At 44.8% G+C, this 14,543-nt stretch overlaps 2 protein-coding genes across 6 annotated transcripts in view; one reads left to right on the top strand and one right to left on the bottom strand.

The window, feature by feature from the left end:
- The window catches only part of COLEC10 (collectin subfamily member 10), a 407,385-nt gene extending 405,865 nt beyond the window's left edge, over nt 1-1,520 (bottom strand). For both annotated transcript variants that reach the window (XM_072949642.1, XM_072949643.1), the window contains exon 1: nt 1,377-1,520. The gene's annotated coding sequence lies outside the window, so the exon portion shown is untranslated. The remainder of the gene's footprint in view (nt 1-1,376) is intronic.
- A 320-nt stretch (nt 1,521-1,840) lies between these two features.
- Nucleotides 1,841-14,543, top strand: part of SAMD12 (sterile alpha motif domain containing 12) — a 341,402-nt gene continuing 328,699 nt past the window's right edge. For all 4 annotated transcript variants that reach the window (XR_012064180.1, XM_006211434.4, XM_072949647.1 and 1 more), the window contains exon 1: nt 1,841-1,993. Coding sequence is in view for 3 of the 4 variants with exons in the window: in XM_006211434.4 (XP_006211496.1) it covers nt 1,981-1,993 (13 nt within the window). In the remaining variant the exon portion in view is untranslated. The remainder of the gene's footprint in view (nt 1,994-14,543) is intronic.

Here is a 14,543-nt window from a genome sequence, read left to right as displayed (position 1 = left end):
TCAGTGACTTACTGAAAGTCAGATCCTTCAAAGCTTGAAAACTGACCAATGGTTTTCACCCTTGCTGCAGATTAGAATCACCTGTGGCATTTTTAACCTTAAGTGTCTCTACCAAACCTTCAGAAATCCTGAGTCTGAGACTAAGGTGGGGCTTAGGAATGTGTGTTTGTAAAAGGCTGATGCATAGACAAGGCTAAGAACTGCTGATATTACCTGTCCCACAGCTTTCTTTACCACTTATTCAACCTAAGGAAAGACTTAACACTTAGGTGATTTTATATACTTAGAAGCATCTGGACTTTAGTTCCTTCCAGATTTTGAAATGCTGGCCTCCATATCTGCATTGGAAAAGCTATTTTACCCAAATGGCAATTTTGTCTCACTGAATAGGACACTCTCTACTGTACCAAGAATGGAAGGCGTGAGTTTGAACTGCATACAGCTCTATGAACTCAGATTAAAGTATCACCAAGGGCTTTTACTGGTTACACACTGGTATTTTTTTTTAAAGTACCCAGACACAGCCATATCACCCAATAAGAGGACTAAGCACATACTTAGCCACTAGAAAAGCAGGTGTGCACATACACACTCAGAAACAAAATTGTTCAGTGTTAAAAAAGAAAAAAAACTAAGACCAAGAGAGACTAAGTCAATCTAAGATGATGGGAAGAATTGAATCCTTGTATTTCCTTAAGAGTTATTTTCCAGAGTAACTGAAAAAAATAACAATAATAAATGTGGGGCAGAAGAGCTGGGGGCTGGGTGGAAGTGGCACCATATGCAATTCTGAGCTCAAAGCCTTTAAAAATATTCCTGGAGTCCTGAGATTTGTTCCCAAGACCATTCCCTTACCTCCACCAGCGATAAGTGTATCTGTATTTCCACACGCAGGGAGGGAAAAAAAAAAAGCTTGGAAACTTGTGTTTATCAGTATTTACCAGCTCTCGAATTCTATTGCCCTCCCTGTGATTCTTTTTCTTGTCTGCTTATAGCACTCCCAGAACCTGGAGTTCGTACGCATGTTCATAAGCTGAAAAAACACTCTTAGGCGGTGTTAACTGTTAGGCCCCGTAGCAGAACGCCAAGGGGCTCCCCGGCCAGACAAGCTGAGAGCCTCCTACCTTGGAAGCCATACAGGTTTCCATAATCTGACATCCTCAGGTGGAATCCTGGATCCAAGATTTTGTTCCTAATAACCGCTTAGGGGTGATACGGTTAGTGATTTTTTTTTTTTTTTAGCTTTCCCCCATCCCTATTAGGCTAAGTGTTTAGCCACCTGAACCACCTGGAGGAACAGAACACAGTTGTTATCTCCTGGCGAGATTCTCCCTCACCCACAGCCCAGGTCTCAGAGGAACAAGTTTCAACCTCACCGGTGCAGCGGCTCTCTGGCCCAGGCGGAAAAACACAGTCGGCCGGTGGCTCTGCTTCCTCACCAAACGAGTGGCCAAGGAGACCGGTGACAAGCCCGGAAGATCACACCAGACACCCCGCCGCCTCCTGCCTCCCGCACGAGCCCTGCCAGGTGCTTACCCTCTTCTAATCGACAGGGAAGATCTCAATCACGGGTCGCTACTCCTGGCGCGGAACGAACGCCAGCGCAGGGAATCTTGGGAAATGTAGTCCACGCCACCACCTGGGGTTCCCCGGTACGCTCACAAGATCCCCCCCAAGAGGGATTGCTCTGCCTAGGTCTGCTGAAGCCGAAGCTTTCATCCCAGTGTGGAGGGGAGGTCGCTCCCCGCTGAGGATTCGGGCTGCTCTCCCGAGTCGGAGTGAAGAGAGGGAACTACACTTCCCAGGATGCCCTGCGCCGAGCCGGGAGCCGGCAGCCTCGCTTTGCGTGACCGCGGCAGGTTGGTCCTGGAGCAGATGAGCGCAGAATATTTAGGCGAAAGCGCGAGGAGGGGGGAGCGCGGGGCAGGAGGAGTATCTCGGCCAAGAAAATTATGCATGCGTTAGGGAAGCTCTGAGAGAATGGCTGTGGAAGGTAAGGGACGCTTGGGCATTTTAAGTTCCCTCTTAACCCGCGCACCCCAACACACATATCCCTGATGAGGCTTGGGGAACGTGGGGAGGAGAGGAAAGAGGGTGGTGGCGAGCGGGCCCTTTCCTCTTACACCTTTTGGCACTCACCTGAGCCACGGAAGGCCGGTAAGCGCTTTAGTCACTTGCTTTGGAAAGACATGTTAATGCGCAGGACTCTAGGGTTGGAGGCGGAGAGTGTCCCTAATGAGAAACAATGTGCTGAAAATGGGGGGAAAGCCCGAGAGATCGGCATGAGGTCTCAGCCGCGAGGTGCCCTTTTCGCTGCCCCCGCCTGCCGAGGCCAGCCGGGTGACTTCGAGGCTGGGGATGCTTGCTTTGCCCCCCGCCCCCGACACATGGGAGAGGACCCTCGCCAGGTGCGTCATCGGGAAGCATGGACTGCTATTGGGTCGAGGGCCCCTTGTCGTGTGTATCCGGCAGTGACAGCAGCAGATGTACCCAGAGGGTGGAGGTGTCCCTACACCTGTCTCCCTTTACCTTTATACACCCCTCCTGAGGTTAGCAAAGTTTGCAGAAGCGAAGTGGAATCAGCTGGGAATAAGGACAACCAGCCCCTTCGATTGGGGTGAATCCCTTTCTTTGAAACCCACCCTTATCTTTCTTCCTATAGTTTTGGCCTTTGGCTTTGCAGTTTGGGCTGGATCACAGACGAGACTGCTCCCTTTGAACTTCCTGGTTGAAAGCAGGGACAGGCGGTTTGTGAGGGATCCCGAGGTTTCATTTCAGATTCTCTCACCTTGAAACACAGACTTTCTTGTTGAGAGTAGTTTCTGGGGGAAAATATGTGGGCCAGACGCATTTGTGATGTCAAACAAGCAGTCCAACTGTGCCTGAATGATAAAATGAAATGACCGTGGAACTAAAGGGGAGCCTGAGTTCACCTGCAGAATTATGGTTCCTGAGTGTGGCTCAGGTCAGTGGGGAAGGAGGGGTTGGAAAAAAAGGCCGTGCCTGCCAGCTGCGCGGGGCTCCTTTCCAAGGGGGAAATGAGCCTGCTCCTTGGAGGCTGAAGACAAGAAGGAACCACAAGGGCTTACTGGTTTCCTTCTCCCCTTCCCACCCCAGGTGAGAGAAACTGAAATAATCTGACTCTTGCTCTCTTTATAATTCCTTAGCACCTTGAAGTAGCAACAACCCCGCTCGTGTGCTCAGTGTCCATTAACTCAGGAAACTTGCTTTTGGGGCAATCTCAGGTTCAGAGATCCCTAGATGGACATGTCTATCTACCTACTTACTGTTAATGTACTTATGTATATTTGGCTTTTAATTTATGTGTTTGTGTGTATATAAAATTTCATATATGTGGTTTTAAAAAAAAACAACCGAAGCTCTCTTTTCTGTGCAAATGTAATAATAGGGTGAGAATCTGGCTACTCACATAGTTACTGTTGATGGTAACTGAGACAAGAGTTTAGATGAAAGAAAAAAAAATGATGAAGTTCATTTTGCGCTTGAGACCAAGTGGTAAGTTAACCTACTGATGCCCCTCTACCTCTTCCTTCAGATGACATTACCTCTTCTCTTCCCCACTCTTCTGTGTCCTCAGTGAAGGGCATTCCCACTGGTTGCCAGTCTATGGGGTACTTAAACAATTTCCTGCTCTCTGGGAGAAGTGTAGAATTAGTCACAATTCTTGTCTGATGGGTTATTATACCAGCAAAGCCAGACCTTACAAAAACAAAGACTGGGGAAAGAAGTATGCATGGACTGCGAAAAGCTTATTTTCTTTTCTAGTGACTTCTTTGGTTAAAGTGTCTATCTTGTGAGCAGGAGATCCTGAGTTTGAATCACAATGAGGTCTCAACTTGAATGCAGGGAATATTTTAAACTTTGGCTGAAAGTACAATTCCTACCTCTGGTCTTTGCAACGGCAGTTTTTTGGTTTTTTTTAAGTTATAATTTAATCTAATTTTGTATGATAAAAACTTTAAAACAAAGAAAATTAGAAAGATACAACAAACATCCATGAAACCACTACCTAGAACAATAGATGTCAATACTCTTTCTCATTTGTCTCATATATTTTCCTTTCCTTTTAAACCCCTACCTAATCCAATTCCCTGCCTTGGCTAGTTTTTTCGGTTTGAAACTTGGTCCACACTGGCTACTCTCAGTTGGTCTTTCTAGGCTCAGGGGAAACTTCATCTCCTCTGGGAACCTGCCCCAGCCCTCCCTTCCCTCTGCCTCCTGAGTGCTCTGTCCCTTCTGTGGGAGCTGCCTCCAACCGGACATCTCCTTACCACTTGGGCTTCCATCTGTCCTGACACTTAGGTACTTAATGCCTCTCACTGAACTCTAAGACTGCAATCCCTTGGGAGGGGGTACCATGCACTCTTTGACTATATACTCCCAAGCAATTGCACATTACCAGACTGGTACAGTTATTCAATAAATGCTGACGGAATGCATGGGAAACACACCCATGGAGCTTTTAAACTGACTCCACAAAGGTACATGGAGCTTTCATAGGAGCCCAAATGCCATAAGGTAAGGGACTTCTGAGACATTTGAAGGTAGGGGAGACTTTTAAAGGAAAAGGCAGTGCCCCTCTCTTCAGTCTTCTGATGCTCTAAGACTCTTCTAGAGCAGAGGCTCTCATCTGAGGGGGTCATTGTCTTCCTAAGGCATGTTTGAGACATGGAGGGACTGCTGTTGGCATTTTGTGCCCATGGACCAGAGATTCTGAATGTCCTGCAGTGCAGGGCCATCCCATACAAAGTTCCCAACCCACGACCAAGGAATGACCCAATTCCCCAAGCTCATTGAGAAACACTGATTCAGAGAATAAGGAATTTTGCCAACGGAAATGGAATAGGAAATATAATTCGTGTTACTTGACATCTGAGTTTTAGTTTCTGCATCTGGGAAGAAAATGGGCACACTGTTTTCTTCCCACTAAAGTTGTGAGGGTTAAATAAAGGAAAGGGCTCATAAAGGGTGCCTAGAACATGGATTCTCACTAAATGTTATTTGTGCTCCCTCCCATCCTTCTCCTTGAAAAAAGCTATACTGTTTGGAACCTGTTTATATCCTGAATTTTCACTTATTCATGCCAGTCTTTGTAAGTAGCACCAAATTAGAAGGTTTGTTTTGTATTACACGGGTAATGTGTTTTCTTAAGTAAGCTTGAACTTGTTAAAGTGTTAAGAGCAAGTAGGGGCTCATTCATTTTGCTAAACCTGTAGCCTTGAGTATAAGATGAAAAAGAGGTGCCCTTTGTTCATTTTACGGTAATCCCGGTTTAGGTTTTCTTTGAATGACAACATCCGACGTCTAATCCTCAACCTGGTCGTGACCCAAGCCTTGCAGCCGTGGGCAGATGAGCGGCTCAGAGTTGTGGTCTCCAGCCACACATTATGGTCTGCGTTCAGACTGGGGTTCTTCTGGCAGCCTTTGTCTTTAAAAAAAACAAAACAAAATATCGTATTGTAAGAAATTACTCCAAATAGCTGGAGAACGAGGCAGACAGCTGCAGAAACCAAGCGCAGTCCGTTCTCTGCGGACAGACTATGTAGATGGTGGTGTCCAGTAAGGGGCTGTTTTCTAACAGAGATGGTTGCTGGGAGGGGGAAAAAGTGGATTCATCAGGTATAATATCGTGCTCATCTCTGTTTCCCAAGATTGGTGCCTGGCATCCAGGCAGACATGAGTAATTATTCTATGAATGAAATACAAATGCCCCAGGACAAGAGAAGGGTTTCTCTACTCCTGGTCCCGATTCCCCTCCTTTATGCTTCATCCTCAGAGCTGTGTAAGAAAAGTGGAGTGGATAATTACTGTACATAGTGTTTCTCTCCTGGACCTAAGAGAATAGTAGCTCCTCTTCCATGGCAGAAAAATGAGTTCCAGTATTCACCACTCCTCCAAAGGATTTCAAACAGAAGGCCATGTGCTCTAAATGACATCTGTGCCAGGGGTGGGGTCTGAATTTTCCATCCAAAATGAACAAATTAGCTTATCAAATGCCCTCTGATTAGTCATTCAGTGCTCAAGTTCTATAGTTTTTCTCCTGTGAAAGAGTGACAAAACTGCCCATCACCAAAGTACTGTAAGCCACAACAGTGGCTGGGGAAGAAAAGGGGGGAAACAAGATAGTGGGATCCTTGTGGCAAAGGGCAGCGGTCGTAAATGACGACTCTGAACCCTGCTGGCAATGAGAGCTGAGTCAGTCACAACGGAAGATAAAGACGTCATCTTGAGTGCAAGGGTTCAGGGGCTATTTTTTCTGACTCTGGGCTGGATGGTAAAGTGGACTGGCTAACGTGGCACCCGAGCAGCGAACTGACAGAGCATCTACCTCTACAACCCGGACAGCCTGGACAGCAGAGAGAAAATGGGCTCCTGCTGCAGGAACGCGGGACCCCGCGGGATCCACGTGTATGGTTCCCTTTCACAGACTTGCATGTGAATATTTGTCTCCTCCTCGCCCAACGAGAGCCCTGAGAGAGTGGAGAGGGACCAGCAGTGCCATTCTCTTGCGTTTCCCTCTGTGACACGTGAAGCAAGGAGGAAGGTGTCTCTTGGTGCTAGCCCACCTCCACCTCTGCTTGGTGGTGCTTCCTGAGGGCAGGCTCTGTGCCTTACGCCTGGCCCATGGCAGACTCTGCATGAAGTTTATTGAATGAACAACTCGATGGATGGAAGACCGAATGAATTAATGGGTAGGATTATGAGTGTCTCTGATTTCCATGGTAGCCCCCAGCCAGCCCTGAGGAGAACTCCCAGCTGCGTGCATCTGCAGAGTGGATGCTGTAAAAGCAGTGGGACCATCTACACGGGTCCCTCCCGGCTCCGAGCAGCATCGCTGTGTTAGAGTTCAACTAACAACTACTTGATTCTTTTCCACGTCACTTATCACCAAGGGTTTGTTTCTTTTTTCTTACTTTTGGTTTGTTCTCTAGCTCATGAAATCTGACTTTCCTGCACCAGCAGCTTCTATTCATCACTCTGTGGAACACCAGAGTGGTGACCAGAAACCCATCATGGAAAATTCCTGTCCAGTGACCGTGCATGAGATAAGTGGGCCCCCAAACCCTGCTTCTAGACTTGTGGCTGCAGTGGTTCCTGCCCCTCCCAGCTCTTCCTTGGGACCTCTAGCTGATTCAGACGTGGCCTCAGTCTCAGCCTACTGTTGCCTTGCTTGGCCCAGCCCTTGCTAGGTCCTTTCAGCCCACCTTCCCTCCTCATCCATCTTGCTGTTCTCTTAGGCCCAAAGAAACCAGAGCTGGAGCCAGCAAGGGGGAGATGGTGGAGACCCTTTACCCCTTTACCAGCGTTTCTGTGTCTGTAATGCTGAGTCACAGGAGGTGCTGGGGTGGCACGTTGCAGGAGGGGCAGAATGAATTAGGAGAAAGAGGAGAAGATTGCAGACTCTTTCACTGGCATTCAGGCAGGCTTGGCCTTTGCTGTTGATGGCAGGAAAGCACTGACTGTGTGCAAGGTGCTCTGCTAGACTGGGGTGAAGTCAGTAAAGAAGCTTGGCCTCCCCGCTGCCTCCGCTTTGCTGGAGACAGAGATCCAGATTAGGCCGCGTGATGTAAGCGCCAAATAAAAGTACAAGCAACATAACGTGGGAGGTCTGAGAACAAATGGAACATTTAGTTCTGAGCTGGACTGGACGGCAATGGCCTAACCAAGGGAATAGCATTTGAGTGAGCTTTTGAGTACCATACTGAGGGGTGGGCAGTGGGGGAAAAGGCATAAAACAGAGGCTGTATGTAGAACGTGCCTCCTGATGGACTTTTCCCCCCAAGTCGTGGTACTGTGGTTGTGTAACCTCTTACGGGTAGGGGAGTGAGTGAAGATGCTCTGCCGTGTCTGCTACATCCGCTCTCCCACTGCTCTGCTATCTGCTTGGCCAGACCTTGAGCACGCCTGGCTGCCCAGCTGGATCTTGCCCCTGGTCCTTTTGCAACCACAAGAGCAAGCAGGGAAGGCTGCTCTCCTGTAAATCAAGCTGACTCCTCCCCAGTTTCCTGACATGGATGTAGCAGCACTCCCAGCTCCGAGCTGGCTCTTGAGAGCAAACTCGGCTATATTTAGTCGGGTTTTTCTAAAGTGTGGGAGCAAGAAGCTGCTCGTATAGCTTGCCTCCCAAGTGGAGACAGGGGTGGAGTTGCCAGGTGACAGGGGCAGCCGCCTCACTGCCTCTTTCTCCCAGCCTTTCTCCAAGGCCATCTGGGGCCAGGAGGAGCCCCCTGGCAAGTTCAGTTCGTTTGCTCCTCAGCTGCCCTTGCTGCTTTAGAAGGTGTTTGGTGTGTCCAGCAAATACCAAGTCTTCGGTGATTGGATGCTTGTGGACTGGCCGTGGGTACAAAACGGGCTCAGGCCGACTGGTGCCTCACTATGGGGACTGTAGCACGCACAGTGCTGCCTTTAAACACGCAAGCTCTGCAGGCTGTTTGGGTGTGACCCCCAGCCCTGCTGAGGACCTGCTGTGTGGGCCTGAAGCATTCACTGAGCAGCTCTGAGATGGCTCTGCTCACCTGTCAAATGGGAATGTTAGCAGTAATGACAGTAATGATAGGCATGTTGAGAGGTTCAGTCAGTATCATTAAAGCTCTTTGGACCCGGTTCGGCAGTTGCTAAATAAACACTAAGTAAATGTTGAACAAAGTGATGTTGACAGTGCTGTCCCTCCTTCCTGCCACATTTGAGAAAGCCTCTAAGCCATTTTTATGGCCCCGTGTAATGTGTAACAGTAGTTGCTAATGATGGAAAGTAGGTTCTCAGGAGTTAAAATAAGACCAGCAAAATGTAACAGGCTGTCGTCAAAAGCCATCATCACTTTTACATTTTTTGATTATTTAATTTATTTGTTATAGGATTCCCTGAGGTTACTAGGTAACAGAAGGAAGTAAGAGTGATTGTAATAGGAGTTTATTTATTCACTAAAGATTTATCACTTAAATAATTTTTCCCCACCAAACATTTACTTGCCCCTTAACACCAACACTTTTGTAGTTTGATAATTGCCCAGTCATACAGTATGTATATAAATCGATTGCAAGGAGAAATGTCAGATCTTGCAAAAGAGGAAAAAATTTCATGGCCTCTGTGAAAGTGACTTTGGAAAACTGAAGGAGTCACACAGCTATGACCCAATTAGGATTTGGCTGAGTTAGGCCCGGTAACCATTAAAGAGAAAATTGGCCTAAGACTGATTTGGTAGGAACCAAAGAAAAATATTGAGAACATCTAAGGATTAAAAGAAGTCTTTGGTGAAAAGACTTTTTGCCCTAAAAAATATTGGGGAAAAAACGATCTCCTTTATAAATGGGCTATGAAAAGCCAAAATGAAATGAAAAATGTTTTGTTTTGCTGACATAAATCTTGTTGCAGGAATTATATAACAAATTTGATTTTTGTTGTTGTTGTTCTGAGAATTAACATATTTATAGTTATCTAAGTTTGATTAAATAGGAGATAAACTTCTCAGCTTCTCTTTTCAAGATAAAGTATCAAACTATTTCCCTATTAATTTTGAAACTGAATAGTCCCTAATTCAAGTTTTTTCTCTGTTCTATGTTAGTATTTTTAAAGAATTAAAACTCAAATTATTTAGGTATAATGTACATGTAGTAACATTTACCTCTTGCAGTTGAGTTTTGGCAAACATATACAATTATTCATTCTTTTTTTATTATTCTTATTCAGTCTTATAACCACCAAGAGAATCAAGTTCAATTCCTGTGCCCTGACAAGTTTCCTTGTGCCCTTTACTTGCCCTTTAATCACAGCACCTGACACCCCCTGCTCTGAATTAGGTCTTTATACTCTTGCCTTTTCCAGAAGGTCAAATAAATGATACATACTATGTTGCCATTTGAGTCTGAATTCTTTCACTTAGTGTGATGCATTTGAGGTTCATCCATGTTGTTACATGAATCAATCATTCAGTCATTTTAATTGGTGAGTAGTGTTCCATTGAATGGATATGCCACAGTTTATTTACCAGTTGTACATTTGGATTGTTCCCAGTTCTTGGTAACCACTGTAAACAGTTGCATTCAAGTTGTTGTGTGAACATATTTATTTCTCATATTAAATAGCTTGGAGGGGGGAGGATATAGCTCAAGTGGTAGAGTGCATGCTTAACATGCACAAGGCCCTGGGTTCAATCCCCAGTACCTCCTCTAAAAATAAATAAACCTAATTACCTTCCCCGCTGCCAAAATAAAATAATTAAATAAAATAATTTAAAATAAATAAATAAATAGCTCAGAGTGGAAATTTTGAATCACAGTGTGTTGTAACTTTAAAGGAAACTGCCAAAATGCTTTCTAGAGTTACTGTGCTTTATATATTTTTTTCATTTTGGATTTTTTTCTCTGTGTATTAATCATCATATGCTGATAATAAGGACCTCACAAGCATAAAAGAATTATGTTAATGGAGACTAATGGGTGGGATTAGAAGGACACACTTTTCCAGAAGTGGATTCCTTGAGCTGTATTATAGAAGAGCATACAGTATAGCTGTGACAAATATACACCCTGGTTTCTAGGCTAGTCCAGACTTCAAGGATGGATATTACCTAGAAATGCCACTGGTTTTGCATCTGAAAGAAACCTGTTAAAAATAATATGTCATCAACTTCCAGTTATTGATTTTTGTTCTTGTGGAAAAACAGATAAGGAGAGCATCCCAGAGGAGGGAGGGAGAGTTTACCTTTGGAGGAAAATTGGGTAAGAGCATGAAGACAAAGGGAAAACCATGTCTGAGAGGCCACAGAAGGTTAGTTTAACTGGAACAGGAAAAGACGTACCTGTCCGTGAAAGGAATTGGTCTTGCCTGTTGAGAGGAGTTGCCAGTGGAGCTAAGGACTTGATTTTGGGAAGCCTAAGAAGAGGTTGGCTCACTCTGTTTCTAGTGTGATTTAAATTTTGAGTATGGCAGGGGCCAGGCTTGTTTCACAGCCCTTTGTCATTCTGATTTAGAACTGGGTCTCATCAGTTCTCCCTTTCTACGGTGCTTGGTTCCCCTGAAGACCACATTTTGCTCAACCAAAAGTTGGGCATTGGGTCTGACAACAGAATTGCTTCCAAATGCCAAAGACAGTCTTGGAGATACAATTTGGGTGTGAACACATCAGGATTTCCCACTGGTCTATGGACTGTGGAATGGGATATTTGAATTTGGGTTTGCTACAGAACTCCTGTGATAAGGGTTGCCTTAACTCAATGCTACTCTGTTTGAGGTTGTAAAATGTCAGTGTAGTATTTATTGCTTTGTTTGTTTGTTTTGGAGAAGGTGCCTGCTGTGCCTTACATGAAGGTGAAAATGTGTCATTAACCAGGCTTTAGTAGATATACTCTGCATTTGATTTTGTTTGGTGTTTTATTGCCCCCATGATGACTAGTGGTTTATAGGTCAAGGAGAGCAACCAGTAGCCAAGAAATAGACATCCATCTTCTGGCCTTGGCTGAGTCATCACCTTTTTTCCCCTTCCATTGCAGATGAACACCAGATGTGTGTCAGTACTTCCCGATGCCTGACCTCTTGCTTTCTGTTTCTTTTCTGCTCTTAGAAAACCAAACTTTTTTATATTGTGATTGTTTAATAAATATTTCTGCCTGGATTGACGTTAGGTCTTAAAAGTCATCTAGGAAATTTAGGTGGGTGTAGCATTTATTTCCTGTAGCTTAGAAGTGGCTTATTCTTCACTTTACACTCACAGATTTATTGAGCACCTAATGCGTGCCAGGCTTTAGCAGAGTTTGATTTGTAGTCCTGCAATGTGGTAGATATGCTCAGGAAAACAGATGTTCTGAAGACTGAGATCTGCTGAGGTAGTTTTTCCATAACGATGAGATTCTTCTGGGGCAGCTGATAACAACCACATTCCTACTCCCCTCCCTTGGATGGTATTTTCTAATAAATCAGAAGTGGCCCTTTGAATCTAACGCAAGCCGTGAGTCATTCTTAATAAATATATTCCGAGATGCTGCTATAGGGGCAGGATTCTTAATCTGAGGTCACAAGAGGGGACTAAAGATTTCATGGGATCCTGAACCCCCTTACAACTATATGCATAACGTGTGTGGACGTAATGTGTGTTTTTCATGGGGCAGGGAACTGGGGCTTTCATTCTGTTCCCCCAGGGCTAAGGATGAGTTAGATGAGCCCCATGAGGACACACATTTGACTTTTTAATTCTGATACATCTCCAGTGCCTGCAACCATGTCTGGCACATAGAAAGCACACAACTGTTTGTTGAGTAAACAAGAGAACTGACTCTTTTTGTGCCTGCTCTGAGCCAGCATCTCGATGTCCATTCTGCAAACAGTTGTTTTCATAATGCAATGGGATAAGTGGTTTGCACAGTCAATAACCGAGAGACTTTCCATCCAGAGAAGAGAAGTAATTTGTCCAAGGCCACACAGCTAATTCATGGTAGAACCGGGCTTTGTTGCCAAACTTGCCATATTCCAGAGTCCATGCTTTTTCACTGTCCTGTGTTGCTTTCTGGTTTTACTTCAATTTGGTAGCTTGGTTCTGGTTTCCTAGATATCTGTTGGAAACATTGGTAATTTAAGGCAGGGAGGAGTTGGGGAACTATGATAAACAGAGCATTGTTTGTGTTCTACAATAGTGAGAATTCAAGTTTTTGGATCAAATCTCTGATCAGGCATTTATCGCAATCTGGGCTCTCCACAGTTTCACTTCTCTCTTTGCAAGGAGCCCCAGGCCTTTGGGGTGTTGTTGTTGTCGCCTTCATGCTGCCTTCCAAACTCACGTGTGCGTCCAGCACAAGCTAGTGTGCATTTCTATTCTATTTGGATAATAAAGATTCATTGTGCATCTGTGATAAGCTCAGCTCTGTGAACGGCATTCGCTGGATGATACAAAAGAATCTAAGGCTACGAAACTTGCCTCATGGGACTTCCAGTTGCATTAAATCCAAGCCTTGGGTTGTAAATATATCCCAATTAAAAAAAAAAAGGTATGGACAAGGGCAGGCTAGGCTGTGCAGAGGGCTGTACTTTCTCTCAAGCAGGGGAGCACCACGCCCACAGCAGTGGCCATCTCACTGCCCTGGACTCCACATGAGAAGTTCTTGCAGGTTTTTTTTTCCTTAATCAAAGTATTGTTGAATTACAATGTTGTATCAACTTCCAGTGTACAGCATACATTTATATATACTTTTAATATTTTTCATGATAGGGTATTACAAGATACTGAATGTAATTCACTGTGCTACACAGTAGGACCTTGTCTTCTAGGTTGTTTTTTGGGTTTTCTTTAAAGACTGATTTAACTGCTATGGAAAGTTTGATCATAGCCTGGAAAAACTGAAAAAAACAAGGACGCTGAAGTAATGTTAATAATAAGATAAGGGAAAAGAAAGGATCAGAGGAGCAGATGGGAGAAACAGTAGAGGGAAAAGGAAATAAAGAGATAGGATTTGAGACTTAGTTATAGGGTGTGGCAGACACAGAATTGCTCCCAGCTCTTCATAGGCTTTCCACTGTCAATAAAATCAAATACAAATTCTTTAGCAGTCAGGGACCTGCAGCAGAATGTCACTGCCTTCGTGCTCCGGGCTGATTGAGCACCCTTTTCCCCTTAGGAATCTTCCCTGATAATTTGGGTAGCCCAGCCATCAGCTGTATGCTGGCTCACCACGTACCTTGAATCTCTCCCGTCCTACACTGTTCTTCCTGCCTCGGATGCCTTTCTCCCCTAAGTTCACATGTTGCACTTGTCACATCCTTCTATATACGTACCTAAGGCAAGAGAATAGGTGGGCAAAAGAGGGAGATCTCCTCGTGTGGGAAGAGCATGACCCCCAGGCACCTGCAGTGCTTAAGGGATGGGAAAAGGAAGGGCTGAGATGGGAGGAGAAAGGAAGAAGCCACCAGTGGAGGTAGGGGGACCATTTCAGAATGGAGGGTCAACATCATTTGATGGGCAGACAGCAAGCAAGGTATGTGCTGGGAAGTGCCCATGGGTTTGGCTAGAATTTAAAGACATTTTGGTGAAACAGGGAGGCAAATCCACATTATAATAGTCCGAGGATTAAACAGGTGTTGAGGGATCTATTCTTGCTGCAAATGTATAGAAATGGAAAGCAAGAAATGTATCGAAGTGGAAAGAAGGGAGAAATCATAATGGCAAGAGAGAGATCAAGGTCAAAGGAGTTGTAAATGTGGTGAGAAGTTGGAAGAAGATGACAGTGGGCATAATCTGGATGGGAAATGGTTCAAAGGAAGCTTTTTGTAAGCTATGAAGTATTTTAGAGAATTTATAGACTATATGTTTGAATTGACCCAGTGGAGAGGGAAATTCTGGAAGTACAAAGGACAGAGGGATAACTGTTAGAGCAAGGGCCATCAGGAGTTTAGATGTTTCGATGTATTATCTCTTGGAGAAGGAGTTTTTTCTAGAAGGGGTAGGTGGTGCAGATAAGGAGCATTGTAACTGTAAGATAAAAACATCACTATTAAAAATATTAATACCTGTACTGTGTGATAAGCACTGTTCTAAC

The sequence above is a fragment of the Vicugna pacos genome, chromosome 25 (genome assembly GCF_048564905.1).
Source record: "Vicugna pacos chromosome 25, VicPac4, whole genome shotgun sequence".
Lineage (NCBI taxonomy): Eukaryota > Metazoa > Chordata > Mammalia > Artiodactyla > Camelidae > Vicugna > Vicugna pacos.
Note: the sequence above shows the minus strand (reverse complement) of the source record. Positions and strands in the feature narration are given on the sequence as shown.